The 22,174-nt window shown below is 39.1% G+C and overlaps 2 protein-coding genes across 3 annotated transcripts; both read left to right on the top strand.

The window, feature by feature from the left end:
• Positions 1–2,919: 2,919 nt before the first annotated feature.
• Positions 2,920–9,121, top strand: LOC131248420 (uncharacterized). The gene is made up of 5 exons (XM_058248700.1): positions 2,920–3,289; positions 3,392–3,470; positions 7,088–7,156; positions 8,469–8,645; positions 8,782–9,121. Exons 1-4 carry the CDS (start codon positions 2,970–2,972, stop codon positions 8,574–8,576), a joined length of 576 nt encoding a protein of 191 aa, XP_058104683.1. The 5' UTR covers positions 2,920–2,969; the 3' UTR covers positions 8,577–8,645; positions 8,782–9,121.
• Positions 9,122–20,880: 11,759 nt separating this feature from the next.
• LOC131248419 (zinc finger A20 and AN1 domain-containing stress-associated protein 1-like) lies at positions 20,881–22,174 on the top strand. Of its 2 annotated transcripts, XM_058248699.1 has the most exons (3): positions 20,892–20,966; positions 21,109–21,140; positions 21,410–22,174. In XM_058248699.1, the coding sequence occupies exon 3, from the start codon at positions 21,458–21,460 to the stop codon at positions 21,992–21,994; it is 537 nt and encodes a 178-aa protein (XP_058104682.1). In that variant the 5' UTR covers positions 20,892–20,966; positions 21,109–21,140; positions 21,410–21,457; the 3' UTR covers positions 21,995–22,174. The 2 variants fall into 2 exon arrangements, with proteins under 2 accessions (XP_058104681.1, XP_058104682.1); XM_058248698.1 differs by having other exon boundaries at positions 20,881–21,140.

Here is a 22,174-nt window from a genome sequence, read left to right as displayed (position 1 = left end):
TGTGGTGGACCTCATAGCTCGCGATACTACATACTATCATCCCGACTTCACACTCCAGCTTGATCATTTCATTCACATCGCATATTGTATTGCATCCGCAGTATATGATATTTAGCTCATTGTGATCTACATTGTGTACTCTGATATTACATGACTCGTGGACTTACTAGTGTGTTTCCGCTTATTCTGTTATCGTATGATTCATGATCTCACCAGTATTTTCGACATTATATGATTATGGCATTGTATTTGTGTGTTTGGCACTTATCTTGCGCACACACTTTTATCATCCTCTAAGCTTTCTATAAGCTTATGCACGATAGATGCGTGCAGGTGGCATTATGTGGCAGCAGAGTTGAGCTTGGAGCATGTAGCTGTCTTCCGGAGCTTTAATTTTATTTTTTTTTGCATATGTATTTCCCTTTCGACATTGTATTCAAAGTTTATATTAGTGGATATGTGATGATGATGTTGCTTTTGTGATTTGGGTAAACTTGTGGTTATGCTTAGAGATAAATATACGTAGAAAAATCCTCCTTGTAGGATCCTAGGATCAGAATCTGGCTTATGCGCACTGGGAGCCGAAAATGGGGTATATGGAGGCTGTCGGCATCGGATTCAGCGATCAGAAATTTTGTGAGTCTGGTTTCTGAGTTTGGAGCGTGACAAATATGAAATTTGTTTTTCCTCTTCATCCATGTATTTTTAACCTTATTAACAGATTGGATGGAAAATAAACGTTATGGTGGGCCCTACGAATTTTTTAACGGTGAAAATCATTATCCTCGCTGTTATTTTTCGTGTGGTTCATTTGAGGTTTCAAAATGATTCATTTTCTTTCTAATGCTCTAAAATGTTCTTGAAAAATGGATGAATGGTATGGATATAATAAATACATCATTGAGGGGGCCATGTAACTTTGATCTCATTTGAACTGTTCGTATAGCTCGGAGATCAAGGCGCGTTGGTGCTCGTCTTCGCATGACACGTATCTACGCCAGCTATATAGCTGGTGTGTGGTACACCAGCCAATCCACTTCTTACAAGTGCTGTTGGTGGGTCCCACGTGATGGTTATGTCATGTTGTCCTGATTTTTGGGTGTCGAATTTTCGCCGTGAGGCAAATTAGATGGAAGCGAATTGGCCGGTGTACCACACACGAACTATATAGCTACTGTAGGTACGTGTCATGCCAAGACGAGCACTGATGCTCCTCGAGCTCTAAGTTGTATGAGCGGTTCAAAGGAGATCAAAGTTACATGGCCCCATAGTGATGTATTTGTTATATCTACACCGTTCATCTATTTTTATAGATCATTATAGAGAATTTTTCAAAAAAATAATAATATCCAAAGATCATCAGGGCCACACCATAAATAGTAGCAGAGATAATAATTTTCACAGTTAAAATTTTTAAGGCCCACCATAACGTTTATTTTCCATCTAATCCGTTCATAAGGTCACAAAGACATGAATTAAGAGGAAAAACAAATTTCATATTGATCCAAAGCTTCCGTAACCCCAAAAAGGGTTTCAATGATAGACGTTCAATCCCCCACGACTTTTTGCAATGCGGTCCACTTGGTAGACGTTCAAATCTATCTTATTTTTCTTCTCAAACTTTAAGATGACCTCGACAAATGGATGCACAGTTTGGATATAACACATATCTCATGATCAGAGCTACAAAACTTGCTAACATCAATAAAGCAGCTATATAGCAGATGTGAGGTGTACCAGCCACTTTGCTTCCAATAAGATGCCGTGCACATGGAAGGGGATTGGCTAGTGTACCTCACACCAGCTATATAGTTGATGTATTGACGTCATTAAATTCTGTGAGTTCAATCATGAGGTATATGTTATATCTAAACCATTCATGCATTAGGAGAGATTGTCTTAAGTCTTGAGACAACATAAGACAGATCTAACTATCAAGTGGACCGCACTACAAAAATCAATGAGAGATTCAACGTCTACCATTGAAACCCTTTTTGGAGCCACATAAGTTTTAAATCAATATGAAATAATTTTTTCCTTGTAAGTTCAGGTCTTTGTGACCTTATTAACAGATTGGATGGAATATAAACGTTTATGGTGAGCCCTGTGAATTGTTCCACTGTGAAAGTCATTATCTCTGCTGCTATTTGTGGTGTTGATGGTTATCGGATATGATTCTATTTTTTGGATAATGCCCTACAATGATCTCTAAGAATAGATGAACCGATCGGGTATAATAAATACATCACTGTGGGGGCAATGTAACTTTGATCTCCTTTGAACCGTTCATACAACTTGGAGCTCGAGGAGCGTCGGTGCTCGTCTTGGCGCGACACGTATCTACACCGGCTATATAGCTGGTGTGTGGTACACCAGCCGATCCGCTTCCATACGAAGGCCGCCACAAACAACAGCAGAGATATGATTTTCACCGTTAAACAAGTCGTAGGGCCCACTATAACGTTTACTTTCCATCCAATCTATTCATAAGGTCACAAAAACATGAATGAAGAGAAAAAAAAATTTTCATATTGATCCAAAACTTTTGTTAACCTAAAAAGGGTTTCAATGGTGGAGGTTCAATCCTCCACTTCTTTTTGCAGTGTGGTCCACTTGATAGTGAGATATGTCTTCTTTTTCGTCTCAAGACTTAATATTATCTCACCAAATGGATGGACGGTTTGGATATAACACATACCTTAGGAGGATTGTAATGGTTGATATCCAATCACTATTGTTTTCATGTGGTGTGGTCCACTGAGATTTATATCCATATAATTTTTGGGATAAAGCAATAAAATAATCTGAAAAAGTGGATGAACGGAATGGATGAAACACATACATCATGGTGGGGCCCACAGAGCACCGACCACCAGCCATTGGCTGGTGGCAGGGGGAGCAGCCAATCCGTTTCCCTCTCCCTACCTCAGTCGTCAGTCAGTGGTTATTCCGTTCATAGGCCAACAGCTATGGCAGCAGCAACCTCGTGCTTTCCCTCCCCAACCCTCCCACAATTGAAAACTCCTTTCCCCTTCTCCCGCCAAATCCCAACTAAATCCAACCGTCCTCAAAAGGCCCTTACAACAAGGCCCACCTCCATTCATCTCCTCAACCCCACACCCGCCATTGCAGCTCTCCTCGGAGCAGGATTCGCCCTAGCTTCCACGTCAGCAGCATTCCCAGACCTAGCAGCCTATGCTGCTGAATTCCCATCCATCCCCCTCAACGAACCCACTAACGCCCTTTCCTTGCCGACGTGGGCCATCCACGTCTCTAGCGTAGTTGAATGGTAATCACAACATCTATCTCCTTTTCTAATTTCCTTCCTTCCTTATTATTATTATTATTATTATTATTTTAAATACTCTTTCTATCTTTCATTTTCTTGAAGGATTACAGCTATGGTATTGGTTTGGCAATACGGGGAGAAATCCGGACATGATTCATGGAAGGGGCTTTCTTGGGGTATGGTAAGAACTTCCTATCCTTCCGTTTTCTGTTGCATTTTTTCTTTTTCTCTCTTCTTCTGATATAATTTCTTCTCTATGAAATTCTACTTACAAATGATAACTGGTACTTGCATGCAATTGTCGATGAAAAAGGAACAAATCTCATTGTTTTGCATACAAGAAACTTGGATGTGGTCATTGTCAATATGGGGATGTATTGCATCATTTTGGGCATGCATGACATTAAATTCAGTGCATTTGCATCTTGATATACCAATGTATCAGAGAGTGCCACTTGTGTCAATCTTCATTGTGGATGCATTCCGATACAAATGCATAGCAAGCAAAAGGCAAAAAAAAAAAAAACTGCATATCATCAGAATTTATCATTACAGAATATATCCTCCACCCCCAAATAATTTTAACAAAGTTTGATATTGTGTTGAGATCAATAAAATAGGATGGCATCATATCATTTGGGAATTAAACCCCGTATGCTGATACAATAAGTTCAATTGGTATTTTGAATCTTGCTTTACACATCATACTTGAGCTTTCATTTCTAAAAAGTGGGGTACATAGTTTAGTCTTCTGGACCATTGGCTTGCTGCGTCCAACTGTGGATGGACCATACACCAAAATCTCTTCGATGGGACCATAGTATCAAGGTGTAAATGGATGTGAGAAACAGATGCATGAAAACTAGAAGCGAGAATGAATGTGGGAAGTGGGAAGCAAGTAACCTAGGGATGTGCAAGGGGAATTGAGATTCTCGATTACTATTGATAGTACAATTGTAGCATTGCAATTTGTGGCCTACATTGACTGTTCATCACCACCATCACATTTTTATTTGGGTTGGCTTTTTCAGTCTGGTTTCATTAATATTCCCAAGGCTCTACCATCAGTAAAAGCAAGATTTCGTATCTTTCTCACCCTTCAAACCCATGTCCTTTGTCTTCCTCTCATTATCTTTTCAGGCCCTTTTATGCTACTCAAGCTTCTTCTTCTTAGCAGAGCCATTTCCAGACTTTGTTGCACAATGAGTCAATGGCCAAACTATTTTGATTTATTCTCCATCATTTTACATCACCCAATTCTATTCTTCCTAGTCTTTCTGCACGTCAATTTCAAACATTTTCATCTCAGCAACAATCATCATCTTCTCAGGTTACTTTTTAACCATTGTTTTAAGACTCGTCATCTTGGACTGATTTGCCCAATCCTGAGTCGAGTCACAATTTGGCTGGTTAGGCGGTGACTTAGCCCAAGTCACCCATATTTTCAATGCTGAGTTGTGGTGCTGAAAATGACTTAACCAAGTCTGAGTAGACTTGGAGGAATCATTAATCCATGCTTCTAGCTTCCCAAAAATCTGTCCCATAAACCATAACTGGTGGAATAGTTGTCCTACAAAAATTTCCCTTGAGTTTCATGAGCATGTGGTGATCACATAGCAGTCTAAATGCATGTCTCCACTTCAGTCTTCCAGTTCTAATGCTACTGGAACCATACTCATCTGTTTCCATCCCTTTAATGACCCGCGAATAGATGGTTAGGAAGAAAAAGCAACTGTCCACATCTGTCTGGAAAAAAAATAATCCCAAGATTGGTGGCTAGGATCTTCCAATTTCGGAAAATTTTGGGGCATAATCCATTCATGGTGGGACACAAAAATCTAATGGTTTGGTTTGCTGAACCACGGGCCTCCTTGCCATAACTGAAAACCCAATGATGCTATTGAAAGCCTTGGGTTGAGGATCCTATAATTCCTCCCACTTCATTCATCATAAGTAAATAGTTCTCGTAGTTTGGCTTTCCACAGCAGCATGAGCCCCCTCGTAGACTAGTCAAACAATCCCAATGATGCAAGACGTGAAAATTTAAATATGCTATGCAAAATTTCAAGCTTTAGATCATACTAGTTTAGAAACAATCACAAAAATTTCCACATCCCACTACAGTCAAGCACTCAACAAGGGAAATCTATGCGGGTCCAAGCTTACACATGATAAGGCTGGATCGATTAAAAATTATAGACCAAACAATGATCAAAGGATAGTAGATTTATCCACACATGCAAAGGATTATTTTCCAATCCAAGGGATTCACATGTTTCAATTTGGGAAACCCTAGGGTTGCAAAAGTGGAATAGAACTTGGGGATTTGAGATGATCTAGGGTTAGGGTTATGGAAACAAGACGAGAGAGGAGTGAAATAGAGACGAGAGGGGACCTGTGATCCGCCCGCACGTGTGGAAAGCAAACCGACCTGACGCACGTGCGTGGATGGCGGCCCGCACGTGTGTGGGGCCCACAAATTTGTAATCGGTCAGTTAAGGCCTGGTCGGCCAGGGTTGGGCCACGTTCCCTCCAAATTTTAGGCCAAACGGATGATCGGTTTGAACACGGTGATCTGCCGAAGTTTCAGCCCTCTTGCAGGGCCAGATTTTGAAAATCTGCTATAGGAGAAAGATTAGCTGCAAACGTAGGTGGATTTGATGAGGGGATGGTTGTAGAAGATGATGAATATGGAGGTTAGGAGATGCGGGCGATTTGGGATGGGTGTGGCTTCGCACCACAGTACTTAGCCTTTCGAAGAAGGGAGGGTTTCGCACCCAATTGGATTTCCACAACTCATAGAATTAGAGAAGCAGGAAAACGTAGAATTTTATTCATAATATTCAATGAGAAAAAAGACTACAAGGGGTGCCTATTTATAATAAAATCCTATATCCCAGAACTCGCGCCATGTGCGCAACCTATTATTTAGAGACGAAATAACCACAATTAACAACTAATCAAAATAATCTAAACCGTCAATGATGTTCCTAATAACAATAATAACCAAAACTCAAAATACTAGATCGTTTAGAATAGTGGGCCACGATTATGAGAACCCAAGGTGGGATTCACATGACGATCGGGTCCACTCCAAGGAACCAAAACACAGTCCCTAATTAGGGGGTCCTCTCTCAACGTCATCATCAATCCAGATCGACGGTGGGGCCCTCCTCCTCCTTGCGTGTGTGTGTGCGCGAGATGTCCCCATCAAAGCTTGTCCAAAATTTTGAGTTACAAGTGTTGTCCAGTGTGAGATGCAACTCTCTTGAAAAGGACTTTTCAAAAAATAAATAAAAAGTTCTACCCCACATCCGTAACTGTAACTGCACTCTGTTGTATGCAACCCAACACTATATGAGCTTGATTTAAGAGGAAAGCATGCTCATATGAGATCTTTTGATATTTAATGGATTTGAAGTGCCTGGGTAGTCTTGTAAGGCTTAATGAAATAACAAAGCCGCTCTACTGGTGCCTCTTTCGTTACTCAAGATTACCTCGCCTTTCAGTTTTTGACTTCTTCCTTTTGATTGTATTTATTTATTCACTGTTCCTATGACTTTACTTTTCACCAGCTGTTATCTTCAATTTAACTCAATTTCTACATCTAATTCATGTATCTATGTTGCCTTTTCACATCTTGGAGGCATAACAATTGAGGTTGGTTTTTACAGCATGCTTAGTTATTTTAGCATCCCTAGAGTTATATTGTCAAGGGAAATGTGCCTTGTCCAGGCCTGTATTATGTGTGAGTGTAATTTGTATCTATTTTTATTTCTATCCTTTTAATGTATTCAGGTACCCCTACTTGGTGGTGCGTTTTGTGCGTGCACGTGGCATTTCTTCTACAACTCTGAGTCACTTGAAGTAAGCATACTATGTTATTTATTTCAGTAGCCAATGCCTAGATGGTTCCGGCACTAAGTTGATATTCAGATCCTCACTCAAGTTATACATTGATACACACCATTTACATACACCTTCTTTAAGCTCAGAACAGTATACGGTTTCGAGTTATGTGAGGTTAATGTATTTTGTAGATGGAGAAACTCCGTATTGGATGAAGTTAACACATCCCAGGTGTTAAAATTTTTGGTCTGTGCCAAGTAAAAACAACTCAAACTCAACTTTGATTCTGTAGGAGGTGAGTCCGAGTCGTTCGTAGATTTGGTTGAATACTAAACCAAGACAATTGAATTGGGTTTTTTGAGTGTTTGAATGTGATTTTTTTTTTTCCCCTTTGAGAATAGACAAAATTGAAAAGCTAGTGCAACACCAAACATGTTAGCCACAATTTCATTATTCACAAGTTCTCATACTAACTAATCAAGCTGTTAAAGGATTTGCTTGCATTTTCTGCATGCGAACTGTTAGTGTTTATAAGAGCAATATGGTTATGGGCGGTTTGGTGATCCCATCCTTCTGTATAGACATGGCTAAATCATGGTCAAAGATTCATATATAAATGTAAGATTTTCAAAATACAAGGATGGATTGTAATAAGGTTTATAAAGCTCTTCCCTATATTATTGGGTTCCCGCTCATAATTTTGGATGACTTCTTGTCATCTTTACTGATGTTTTGTTCTTGGGTTTCTGGTTTTTAAAAAAAGTTTCATCATCCAATTAAAAAAAGGGTCCCTACTCCTATGGGAGTTTGTTATTCCTCTTGTACTACTGTGTATTGCCTTTAATGGCTAGTCCCATCTTTTGTAATCCTGTAACAGAGACCTGCTGATCAGGTATGAGCTGTTTTTGAAACTCAATGGGCTTAGGCTATGCAAATTTCTATTGAGGCAGGCACCAAACCGATGATCAAGCTTGCTTTCTATGTTAATGGGCAGGCTTGGGCTTGAAATTTAAAGGCCAAACTAATTAATGGGCAAAACCAACTTCTGTCTGATTAGAAATCTGGTCAGGCTCATTTGACCCTGACCCGGCCCATTGCCACCTCTCTGTTACATGCCCATGAGAAGGTCACACTAAGCAATCCAAGCTTCCTACTGCTACAATTTACTGAATACAAAGGAAGAAACATATTTCCTTTTTTTCTTACTTCCGAGTTTCTATGGCTTTATTGTACTTTCGACAGGAGCAAGCAAGAGCATCCTTCTTTCTTTCCAAGTTTAAGACAGATTACTTGAGACACATCAATTAACTAGGCTTTGCTATGTATCTAGATACTGGTGGCCCTACAAGCTGCTCTGACAGTTATTGGAAACCTGACTATGTGCATTGCTGCATTTCGCATATACAAATCATCTCAAGGAGACCCTGAGAATCTGTAAATGTTTCTGTCTATATTGTTATGCTGTTTCATAGCACCCATCAAAAACTCAACAGCTAAAAGAAAAAAGGTTAGCAGCTTCTCGTCTTTGTCGATTTACAGTTACACATTAAATTCTCTCCTTGTGTTGTGTTTTCTATAATGGTATTACACATCCGAAGAGATGTTTTATTTTTAGTCTTTCCTTCTCTTCTCATAAACGATAGGTCAGCTATGCATCTCGGACCATCACCGTGACTTGGCAGAGTAACCAGCTTACTGATTGAGCTGCCAACAATGAAGATGATTGAGTGCTCAGGAAATAAAGTGGACTGTTGCTGCAGGTATGAGCTGTTTTTCTGCATGTTACTGAAATATAGCAGATATGCCGGATTTTCTTTTAGTGCCAGTTTGTCAACAAGAACTCCTAGTATACCCTCTGCTGCTAGGATGGTAAATCATGGTGCCGCATTGAAATGTATCAGATGTGAAACTCTCCATGAGCCTAACCCATTCCTGTCTTCATGTAACTTAAATGTTTTTCTATATTTTTGCAGTGCTTTTTGACCTGTCGTTGCCCATATTAGTGGATCCAGATAACCGATCCACTAATTTGTTAAATTAAGCAAATGTAATGTTTTTAATTCTGCAAATTATAATTAGGAAAATCTTGCATGCCAATCTCGTATAGTAAGGCCTGTTTGGTAGATGCCTAAAAATGATTTTGTCTTAGCAGTAATTATCTATAGGGGAATTGGCACTTGTAATACATGTGGAGAGGGGGGACCATCCACACTATTGTTTGTTACATGGCTCACTCGATTTTTAAATCTGCCTCTTATTTGGGCCGACAACCTAACATGAGACGACACAACAGGTGTATAGATGGATGTTATAGTCATCAAGTTGGGCCCCACATAACCTTTGTTAGATGGGCTCATAGTGCTCACAGATTTATAAGCAGTCCATTTGCAAGGAGTGGGGAGGAGCAAGAAAAATCCAAGCTGACCATTTATAAGCACACAAATTTCTAAAATAACAGAAATGACACTGATATATATTGAAAATCCTAAAAACTAATTGCATGGACAAAAATGACCTTGGCTCTTTGCATTTTACAATAATTAAGAATTAGAGATCAAGATCTCCATTACGTAACTATTGTTAACCAAATGAGACAAGCTCATTTTTAGGTGTCTACCAAACAGGGCAGAGAGAGAGAGAGAGAGGTCTCAAAGTAGAACTGATTGGGCTACAAGTTATGGTCCACCTAGTGGCTAACTTCAAACCTAAGTGAATGGGAAATCGAACCCTTCCAATAGGTTGGCCCTGACAAGAGGATCGTCTAGGGCAAAAATCAGCTGTGTACTCCTTCGGTGGATCACACCGTAGAAAACAATGTTATTGATAAATAGATAAATACAAGTGTGGTCCACTCAATGAGTGGTTGTGGCTGAATTTTTTTTTTCTCAAGGCAATCCTCATGGTGGGGCCAACCTATTGGACGGATTAGATGTTGCACTCACATGAAAGGTTGGAAGTTATCCGTTGGGTGGGCCGCAAATTGTGGTTCAACCGATTGGACTTGCGTGTGCGCGGGTGGTCTCCTGCCAGGAGTGCCTCTGCCTGAGACCATCGGGCAAAGGGTGGGGTGGCTCGAATGGGCCCACCTTAATGGCTTTCTAAAATTCACTCCCACGGTGAGGTGCATGACCCATGTTGGGCCTAGGGCCCAGGTGAATTTATGATTCAGGTGGGTCACACCAACGGAAGCGGTTGGGAGGGGGACGCCCACCATTGATTTTTTACTGGGCCCATGTGATGTATATTTGAAATCTGCTTGCGACCATTAGATTTGCAATCCCATTTTAGGTCCGGGTCCAAAAAAAACAGGCGGACCTGTGATTTAGGTGGGCTACGCTAAAGGAAACAGTTGGGATAGAGACCTCTACTCTTGGTTTTTCAAAAAGGCTCACTGCGATGAGCATGTGAAATCCACTCCAACCATTAGATGCCACACCAAATGTTAGGCTTGGGGCCCAAAAATCAGGCCCATCTGTGATTTAGGTGGGCCACACCAATGGGAACAGTTTGGATGGTGTGTCGCCCTGTACACTTTTTCAAATCATGTGGTCGACCTGAATCAGGGATGGGTCTGATATTTGGGCCCTGGGCCTAAAATGGGGTGACACGCTTGACGGCTTAAGTGGATTTCACGTGCACATAATGGCGGGGGCTCACCCAAGCCACCCACTCTTTCCAACCATCACTGTGTATGTGATGTGTGTCATAGCAGTAATTAGCTGGACCTGACTCAACCAGTTGCCAAGTCCAAAATCAGTGGACCTAATTCAAACTGATTTCTAAATGGTACATGGACTTGATTTTCAACATGAATCCAAATAATACATTTTCCAAGGGTATAGGTAGGATTTTGGATGCAAATTGCCCGTGGGGCTGGAAGGTATGTGGGGCCCACCCCAATGTCCTTGTGGCACCCACTCCGTCCATCAATTTTTCATGCTCATGTTAGGACATAAGCTAAAAAATGAAGCCGATTCAAAACTCAAGTAGGCCATACCATAGGAATCAGTGGGGGATAGGACACCCACCACCCACCATTGAAACCATTCATGGGGCCACAAAAGTTTTGGATCAGCCTAATATTTGTGATTTCAATTCATCTCAGTGGAAATAACCTTATTAACGGTTTTGGATGGCATATAAACATCAAGGAGGCCACGAAAGAGTTATGCTGGGTGTTTCTATCCCCACTCGCTATTGTCGCGTGGCCTACTTGAATTTTGAATCTGCCTCATTTTCAGGTCCTCCTAACATGAGTTGGCAAACAGGAAGGGCAGAGCATATGTGGCGCAGATATTGAAGTGGGCTTCACATAGTTTCCAATCATAGGAACGTGCACGGATGTTGAAGTGGGCTTCACATAGTTTTCAATCATAGAAACTTGACACGCAAGTGATTTAATATTAAACTGGTCAAATATTTATATCCACGTGCCTTTCACTTTCACGTGTGATATTCAGTAGAAGACTCCTATCCTTTAACCATCTTTAAAAATATTATTCATGAGTATAGGAATAAGGCTCACTAGATAAACAAACACGAGTTCAATGGGGCTAGGACCATATACTTCCAATTCTAAGCCCATTTTATAGATGGGCTGAACTTGGGTCTGCCCATAGGGGTGCAACTTGGGTTCGGGTTGGAAAAGGTCAAGCAAATTTGGATCGGGTTGGGAATAATCACGTATTCCAGTTGGGTCAGGTATTTTAGGTTGGGTTTAGGTTAGGCACCTCAGGTGGGAATTTTGTTCAGGTCATGTTGCAGCTTAGGCCACCCTCAACCCCACCCAACTGCATTCCTAGTTTGCTGTAAATGGATTGTTGGTTATGTTTGGGTCTGAACTGTGGTTGCATTTAATAATAAAAAAAAAAAAAAAAAAGTGTTAGCCAGGGTCCATTTAGTAAACAGGTTAGGCTAGTCTGACTACCGGACCAAACATGACGTGGTGCCACCCAAATTTTGAGATCATCAAGAAACGTTGAGTGATGGATGCTTGCCTCTTGCATTTTGACCGTCCAGATGGTTCCGATCACCTGAATATGGTTGTCGGGATTATGCCCCATTATTTGGATGGTGTGGATAAGTTGACCGGTTGGTTGTCTTTGAGAATAACCATTGATGTCATGCGGCTGTCAATGGCTTTATATGGAGTAATATGGAGTTATGGACTCGTCCATTGGGATGGGTTTTCCACGTATGGTCCATGTCAAAGAACTCATTCTCCAGACAACAGGCGTGGATTAAGTGTTACTGGGGAACACCTTAGTGGGGCCCACATTAAAGATGCGTTTTATATCCACGCTGTCCATCCGTTTTTCAAGACCATTTTCGAACGTTGTCCAAAAAATTAAGCAGATCTAAATCTCATGTGGACCACACCATATGAAACAGTGGTCATTGAAAGCTCACCACTAAAACTTCCTAGTGCTCGCAGTAATCCCACCTTAATGTTTCTTTTCCATCCAACCCGTTGATAAGGTCAACCAGACTTGTATGAAGGGAAAATATAAAGATAATTTTGATCCAAAACTTTTATGGCCCACAAAAATCTTTTAATTTTCATTCGCCACTGTTTCCAATGATGTGGTCCACATGACATTAATATATCCTTAATTTTTGGAAACATGCACTAAAATGATCTGGAAAAACGGATGGAAGGCTTTGATATACAAAAAAATCATCAAGGTAGGCCCCATACGGTAAGGATAACACCCACTAAGGTGTTACATGAGTAAAACACCTAATCCGCTCCGTAGACAACAGCCCAGTTCTGAGAAGTTATCTCATTTCCAAAGATCAGATGGTTAGGATGTCATGCCCCGAAATTCGAGTACTTGAATAAGGTCTTCGGGACCCGAATCTCAAGGTGTGAGTTATAATATAATGACATTAATTACAATCCAGCTGATTTAATCAAATTAAATAAACACTCAACGTCATCTAAAAGGAAATACAACTAAAATGTTTATTTAATTCAACCCCTTTGATAGTTTTCCCTTTCTATGTCGAAATTTGAACATAAACTAAACTTAAATAACAAAATGATTTGAATTAAAACTAAACCTAATTAAAAATAATAATAAAAATAAAAATAAAGCTAATAGGAGAGGCCCTCCTGCTCGTAGTATTCCAGCTCTGCACCTGTGCATTTGTTTTAGTAGGATGAACATAACAGCCCAGTAGGGTCATTTCTTACCCAAAATTTAACATGTTCAGATAATATCAATTTTATAAAAATGAAGGAATAAAAAACAGATAATATCAATTTTATAAAAATGAAGGAATAGAAAGCAGATAATAGAATTTAACAACAGAATTGTGAAAATGCAATGCATGTGATATTTCCATAAATATTCATAACATTTATATTATTTCTTACAACACCGTATCCAAGTGGATGGTCACGTTGCATTAACGCCCACGCATTGGTACCTCATGGTGAGAGACTCATTTATACGTTAGCTGGTCAGACTACTGCTCCAGTTGTACTCCTGACGTATGTTCATGCACACAATTGTACTTATACGCCGTACACAAAGGAGACTCTAAAGGATCCAGTGGGTTCTGGGGTCTTTTACCCAAGGGACACGATTGTCCTACTTGCTAACTTTAGGGTCTCTCACCCAAGGGACACAATTGCCCTACATGCAAATTTAAGGTCTTTCACCCAAGGGACATGATTGCCTTACTTGCTTACGTTACATCTAACATAATAAAATTTAATATTCAATGAATGGTAGATATACATGTAAGATTAATAATTATTTCACAACAAAATATCAACAATATAATTCTAATTAATAATTTTATATTTAAATTTTTGTTGAAACTTTAATAATTCAAATACTTAAATAAAGTATTATTTTACTATTATTTAATTCAGAAATTTTTGTGAAATAATATACAATAAATTTTAGTTTTAATTTTAAAATTTTGAAAATTTTCTTAAACGTAAGTTCATTTAAATTTAATTTAATTAACTCTTCAAATTTTAGAATTAAAATTTGAATTTTAATCTTTACAGAACAAAAATTATCACACTGATTTCTATAATATAACATTAATAATGTAATTAAATTATTATTTGATTATTTAAAATTTTTTATTATTATTATTATTTTTATCTAACTATTTAAATCTAAATTCAGAATTTTATTATTATTTATTTTTAAATCTAAATTGAATAAGGTTCATGAAGATATTAATTTGGACTTTGGATATTATTATTATTATATAAATTATTTGTTACAACATTATGTTAGTATGATTAATCTTGTTTTATAATTGACTATCTAAGTTAATAAATTTACTTTTGTTTGATACATTTAATATAATTATTATATTATTTTTATGTTAAATTGTTAATATTATCATTTACATAATTTTTTTGAAAATAATAAATTATATTTATTACAACTTTTATATATTATCAAATAAAACTTTTCTATTTTGTTATTTATAACATAATCATATAAATAATATTAAATACTTATGTATTAATTATGTAATATAATATTATCTTACACATGTTTACTTTAATTATGTTATATATTTGTCATTATTTTTATTTTATTTTTTATAACGTACAATTATGTTGTATTACTACTATATTATTATGAAACATAATATTTATATTTTACTATACCTCAATGATCTTATAAACCTTTTTATTTTATTTTATTTTATTATATATCTTATTATATATTATATTAATATTGATTACATATTACAATTATATAATTTATAATTTGTTATTATTATTATATATTTTTATTTTATTTTCATAATCATATTTGCTTATATATACTTATCAATCTTACATCACTTATATTCACAATTCTTCATAATAAATCATCAATACTTTAAATAATTAATTATATATTCTGTTTGTACTGTAAAATATTGTAAGGTATTATAATTTATTTGAAATTTAATTTAATAATTTTTTTAACAAAACATTTAAAAATTAATAAAATAATCTTAAATAAACTATTCATTTTATTCTGTAAATTTATTTTATTTTATTTATATAAAAATTATTTCAGTATTAAATATTTTAAAAAATAAAATAAAATAAAATAAAAATTCCTAAATGAGTACATTCCCTACATTAAAAAAAATTCAACTGACAATAATATTTCTACGAAAATTTGGATTAAATAAACATAATAATAACTGAAAATGATAAATTTCAGGTTACGATCACCTACCTTAAAGTCTGATGATCTGGCCCCACTTTAATCTCTCTCTCTCTTGATTTACAGAGCTCTCTCTCTCCCTCACTCTATTTTTTTTTATAATTTTATTGATTCCTTCGATTCTTTCTCTCTCTCTCTTTTTTTTAAAAAAATATTATAAATGGATGCGTAATGGAATGGAGGAGTGAGAATTATGGGATGGTTTCATTTAGTGGGAGGTTTGGCGGCCATTACCATACAAAAAGGAAGGAAAGTGGAGAAAGTGGTTTAGTGGTGCGGAAGACGTAACTTTTATTTTTTATTTTATTTTTATTTTTTAAAATATGGTGGGTCTCACTAACAATAATTTAAATCTACTCCGTCCATCATCTTGGCCTGGCCAAGAGAAGATATAAGGCAAAAAAATGAGGCTGATTCGAAACTCAGGTGGGCCACACATAAATGGACGGTGGGATTAGTTCCCACAAAAAAAAAACAAAAAAAAGGGTTGTTACATAAGATCATACCACAAGTGCAGTTTTTGGGCACTGCCCATCAATTGTAGGACCCACCAGATGAATGCTTTGGATGAGAATGTGTAGGATTTACTACACGATTACATACGCTACCACACGTATGGTGCCGTTAGGCTCTTGGAACGGTGTCTGGACTTCAGTACAACTATCACGTGTAAAGCATTAAAGCAAGAGTTTTTCTTATTCTTTTCTTTTTTTACTATTAAGGCGGCTAGCGAGTCGTGACTCGTTGATGGACCGAGTTCCTACCGGCAGCTGCCGATTCATTGCATTCCGAGTCAATTCCCACCAGCAAGGTTCGCTAAGCCCACACGCATGTGGAACCCCACCCATCCACACGCAGGCAACGTTACGATAAAGCACACGTGTACGAGATACTAGCTTTCCGTTAGGTGGGCCACTGTATTTACATCCTCTTCCCTTAAAGATCAAGCCTTAATCGTGTGGGCCACGGTGTACAGAACAAACCGTTGGCTATGATAATAATCTTAACCGTCCATTTGTTTGTTTCATGTATTTTCCCCCCACCTGAGGAATGAAACAATCTGATTCTATACCCAGAAGGTCTAATCAGTGTTTTCCACCTGATGTAACTCTCGGATCTCGCACAGTTGCTATACTGGCACACGTTCCTGCGTGTGGATGTGCAAGGCTACACGCGCGTTAGGCCTTAGCAAACGTAAATAGCTAACAAAGGGCAATTCAGGTAATTCCCCAAAAATGATTGCGTAACGCTGATGTATATGAACTTACAAATATAGCCATTCCTTTCCTTCCGACGTGCGTGAGAGAGTTTCAAGTCAAAACCGGTTGGACCACGAAAAGTAACTTCCAACCAACTAATTGCATGCGAAATCCAAACCTTCCAATTGGTTCACCCCACCATCAGAATCACCTAGTACAAAAATAAGCCCCATCTACGTAGCAAGGAATCCACATCCGTTATGAATTTGGTCTGTTGATCACAATTCCATAGTCCACTAAACATGATTTGGCTTAATCCGGTGTTCTCCCATGGTAAAAATTTTATCCTAAATTGGATGGCTACGGTACCTTAGTATTTTCAGACATGTAATCATTGTGCAATAATAATGTTAATCCCATCTAATGCAATTCAATAACATTCAATTCCATGGACTGAACACGCCCTAACCCATGTCCGGAACGCAGATGGACCACATTATTTAAAACCATATGAAATCATACCATCTAAAAGCACCTGGTGGCGCCTACTTGAGTTTTTTTTAATGAACTTAAAAATGTTATGACCTCAATGAGTGGGGTGGATGTTTGAACTACATTCCAATGGGCCCTATAAACAAGCAATAAGGTTTCAATGGGTGAGAGTTGTCCGTAGTGTTGACCACCCAAGTCTTGTATTGGCCTAATTTTAGGCCCATGGTATGGTGCATTTAGTTGATGGTGTGATGTCCAAAACACATCATGGTGGGGCTTAAAGAACTTGACCTCACCAGTAGTAGTGTTACTTTTGTGTGTGTGAGAGAAATTGATGAAAAGATGAGCCACACCATGATGATTATCCCATATGAAAATCAGGTAGATGTGCTGACTGAAGAGACCACAACAGTATATTAGGTTGCACCATTAATGGCCCATTGATTTTGACAATAAGACATTATGCCCTGGGTGTCTGGATCCTTTGTTTGCCACTAAGTAGGAATTTTTGCTTGTTGCAATGTGATTAAGTCACATTAACACCGAATGCAACAATGTTCACAACATCAGTAATAACATAGACCAATTACGTTGTTGCAACAAATAAGAGATTTCTACTTTGGGCAAGCATTGGATCTAGATTCGATGCATATATCAGCTTGATTTTTGTACCAAGTCACCATCACGAGCTGTCCGACTTTTTGCGAGGATAGGACGTTTTACCAATATGACACGTGGGCAAGGAAGGGTGGGCTGATGGTGTAAGTGAAAGTTTCACTTATAGGCGCAACAGGTACTCTTTTTCCTTTTCTTTTTCTTTTTTCACACGCACACCCACAAACACCACATGCTTACTCAGAACTCATGACCTCAATACGTAGTAGCTTCTCATTCCCCCGTGCTTTCACAGGGACTAGAATCCTTTGCACACTTGTTGTAGGAAGCGTGTGTGACACCCAAGCTCTATGGAGCCCACTGCTATGCATGTTTGACATCCACTGCATTCATCATCAAATGCACCAATTCATCTTTATGGTACAAAATAAAACTCAGCTTGAGCTACCCTAGGTAGGGGTGGCAATGGGCCATGTTGTGTTTGAATAGAAGGCCATACCCACTTGAATGTGGGGACTATGTGCATAAGCAATTATTCTTATTAGAGTGTTGGGTACCTGTTAAAATTTTAAATACTATATTAGCATATCACCATTGCTTACGAACTAGTACTATATATCAACCATCATAAATTTTCCATTCGAATTTTCATTTTTTTTTTAGGCATTTTGTGTTTAGACCCACCCATGCAACTGGCACATCATATGTGCCCTTTCACGATGATGGGATGCTCAAAAAAGAAAGCCTCGAGTCATGGGCTGCACAGCTGAAAACCACCCAAAGATCTTTCAATCCATTCGATGGCCCACATATTGGTTAGATTGGTCTAAATTGTATGGTCCACCGAGTTTTAGATATGGCCGATTTTTAGGACATCCCATACCTTAAAAGGACCCGTTAAACGGACAGGTGTAAATGTTTGACAAACATTATATTAGAGCCCTCAAAGCTTGACCTCATGTGACCTTTTCGGTGTGGGGTCAGTTTTGGCATAAAAAGTATACTCACAGCCGACCTATACCACGGTTTAATTATTAATAGGTCTCAAAATAACACCCTAGCCCGGGCTTATACCCTGTACCAAGTTGGCGGCGGGTCGGGATTGGGTATCCACCGGGTCTCTTATTGCCTGCTTGATGTCAAGAAGACTAGACAATCTCTCTTCTTATTACTAGTTTAGAGTGTTTGATTTTGCGAAGCAAGATTAGATAATCTTTTTTCTTATTACCCACCTAAATTTTATGGCTTTTGTGAAGCAATGCCATATATAGAAATACTAAAATTTTATTAAAAATTTGAAAATTCTTAAAATCAAATAAAGTAGAAACCATATGTTGTACGTGACCACAAAAGGATGCCTAACTATTTTTTATGTCATCGAAGCACTTTCTCAAAATCTATAACCCGCTTGAATTAAGAAATCTTACAATTATCCAACATTTAAGTGATTCTACTATTTCTAACAAATTATAAAATTTTAAACTTTGTTTGTAGAGTGGTAACTCCAAATTATATACATTATAACAACTCAATCAATGTCACACTATTTACACAATTAAAAGAAAAAAGTGGATATAATCTACTTACATAAGCAGGCATTGAATACTTACCTTTGAAAACTATTTTATTGTCAATAAAAGTATTGGATCAAGCTGATATTTATTTCTTCCCTTCATGTCAAGTTGGTGTACCTTATGAACGGGTTGGATGACAAATAAATATCAGTGTGAGTCCGTGGAATGTTTCTCCTATGTATATCATTCTCCGCAAACTTTATATCTACATTATTTTTATTTTTTAAAAATTCATGTTCTAAAATGAAGTAGCAAAATAAATGAATGACGTGTATAAAACACATACATGATGGTGGGGCGCACAGCTTTGATGGTGCTGGGTGACTGGCCAAACTGCGTTCTTCTAGAGAGGGTGTCTATGAAGTAATGTTCCTTAGGATGTGGATTTAAGAGCCGGTGTTGATGTTACACACATCGTGATGAGCCTTTCGGCGTGGCAGAAGATTCCGTTCCCTTTCGCGAGAAGTCGAGAAATCTGTCCCAGCCCGCTAATCTGACCACGTCAGATACAGCCAACGCGGCGCGTCGCTCTTGACAGGCTAACCATACGATGACGCCACACCGCGGGACCACCCAACAGCCGGCCAAGCAAGTGAACCGAAGCAACCAGAATCCTCCGCCAGCTGTCGGTCCTCTTCATCCGTACGACCTCCATTCCCGGGATGCCAATTTCCTGTACCGCCCACGGAAACTTATTGTGGACGGAAATCCACCGTCCATCAGTTTTTCAACCTACAGCAGGAGTCCGAAAGCGGGAACATGGGTTGCGGTTTGGCTACTCATCCTAACACCACCCAGCTGCCTACTGTCAATGTTGTGTGGTTCCTACCATGATGCGTGTGTTTTATCCACGCCGTTCATCCACTTTGCCAACTCATTTTATATCATGAGCTCAAAAATGAGGCAAATCAAACTCTCATGTGGACTACACTATAATGAAACAGTAGGAATTGTACTCTCACCGTTGAAATTTTTTTGGGGTCATAGAAGTTTTAGATCAAGCTGATATTTATGTTTTCGCTTCATCCAGGTCTGTGTGACCTTATCAAAGGTTGGATGACAAATAAACATTACCGTAGGCCTTTGAAAGTTTTTAACGGTGGATGTTCAATTAATACTATTTTCCTATGTTATAGTCCACCTGTGACTTGGATCCGGGTTTTTTTATTTGCTGGTGCCCTAAAATGAACGGGCAAAATGGATGGACAGTGTGGATAAAACATACACACCATGGTGGGGCCCACAGAGCATTGACACCAGCAAGCAAGCGAGCTGGCTGGTGTTAAGAGTCACAGGCCAAACTGCGTCCGGGAATATGATGTTTACATGCTATCCAAACCGTTCGTAAGGTTATTACCACGACACTATGATGGTCCTTCGATCTCCACTTTTTCATGTGGCGTCGTTTGGATACGTGAGCTTGTGAAACTGATGGACGGAGGGGATTTCCCTCCGGCATTTCTGTGGGTCTCATGTAGGTTTCGACCACAGGAACTTCCTCCATTCCCCGGTCAAAGGCGGGTCCCACCCGTCCGTCGACCGGTTGCTTAAAAGACATGTGACCGGCTACTTCGGTAAGCGAGGCGTGTTGAAACGGGTGGGTTGGGTTAGGAAGGTTGGTTAAGGAAATTTAATAATAATAATAATAATAGAAACGAATAGAAGAGAGAGAAGGAAAGAAGCTTCGTCGATAAAGCATAAGAGAGGAGCGTTTCCCTTTTCCTTCACGTCTGATTCTTTCTTATTTAGGGTTTGAGTCTTCCCGCTTCCCAAATTCCTTCTCTCTTTTTTCCCTTGTTTTTTTCCATTTTATTTTTGTAATTTTTTATAATCTTTCGAAGCTCGATCGAAATCCAAAACTCATCGAATATCATCTGAAATTCTCGTGATAGGAGAAGGAAAGGAGGAGCCGTCGATCATTCCGGTAAAGAACCCTAATTCCTTGCTTTTATTTTCCGATTTTCATCTTCTTTTGTTGAATTCCCATAACGATCCTCAAGATCTTTCATAATTTTTAATTTTTAATTAGTTCAAGGTCTTAGATCCTTCTTCCGTCGGTTGTTTTAGAAATTTCAGGAAAGAGGTTTTCTTTTTCCTGTTTGGGAACTTTCCGCAAACACTTGCCAGGCAAAGGGCAATTTCGTCAATTAATTAATACCACGGGTTCTGACAAAGAATTTTTCTTATTTCCAGAAAAACCCTTGAGCGCAAAAAGCACCTTCAGAGAGAGAGAGAGAGAGGATGGGTTCGGAGGATAGCTGGAATCAACTCAAGGACTGCGAGCCGCCGGAGAATCACCGGCTCTGCGTCAACGGCTGTGGCTTCTTCGGCAGCGCGGCGACTCTCAACCTCTGCTCCAAATGCTACAGGGACCTCCGCTCCAAAGAAGAACAATCCGCCTCCGCCAAAGCCGCCGTCGAGAAATCCCTTACCACCGTCGTTAAAAAGACGAATCTGCCCTCGACCTCTCAAGATCCCATCTCCTCACCGTCCTCCGTCGCTTCTCCTCCCTCAACCTGCACCTCTTCTTCGGCCGTTTCAGGTGTCGTAGTATCGGTACCTGCCCCGCAACCCGAGTCGGGCGCGAAGAGCAGGTGCTCGAACTGCAAGAAGCGCGTGGGGCTGACGGGGTTCAAGTGCAGGTGCGGGAGCACCTTTTGCGGTGCTCACAGGTACCCGGAGGAGCACGGATGCAGTTTCGATTTCAAGGCCGCTGGGCGCGACGCCATCGCCCGCTCCAATCCCCTCGTGAAGGCGGACAAGGTGCAGAGGATTTGAGGGAAGGGAGGGCGTTTTCGTCATTTGTGAAAAACATGATGGAGGGGCTGGTTTGTAATTTAGTCGTTGTTGTGAGCGTAAAAAGGAAACTGTATTTTGTGAGGGGAATGGGATGGTTGTTGGGAAAGACAGGCTGGCTTGGGAAATACGGTTAAATAAAAAAATTATTAAAAAAAAAAA

This window comes from Magnolia sinica, chromosome 6 (genome assembly GCF_029962835.1).
Source record: "Magnolia sinica isolate HGM2019 chromosome 6, MsV1, whole genome shotgun sequence".
Lineage (NCBI taxonomy): Eukaryota > Viridiplantae > Streptophyta > Magnoliopsida > Magnoliales > Magnoliaceae > Magnolia > Magnolia sinica.
This window is presented reverse-complemented; position numbering and strand designations above follow the sequence as displayed.

What these genes read in the sequence shown, in the direction of transcription:
- LOC131248420 (XM_058248700.1), top strand. Translation starts at nt 2,970, where the DNA reads ATGGCAGCAGCAACCTCGTGCTTTCCCTCCCCAACCCTCCCACAATTG. An exon ending in GTCTCTAGCGTAGTTGAATG is followed by an intron (nt 3,290 to 3,391) that starts GTAATCACAACA and finishes ATTTTCTTGAAG; the next exon opens with GATTACAGCTATGGTATTGG. An exon ending in AGGGGCTTTCTTGGGGTATG is followed by an intron (nt 3,471 to 7,087) that starts GTAAGAACTTCC and finishes TAATGTATTCAG; the next exon opens with GTACCCCTACTTGGTGGTGC.
- LOC131248419 (XM_058248698.1), top strand. Translation starts at nt 21,458, where the DNA reads ATGGGTTCGGAGGATAGCTGGAATCAACTCAAGGACTGCGAGCCGCCG.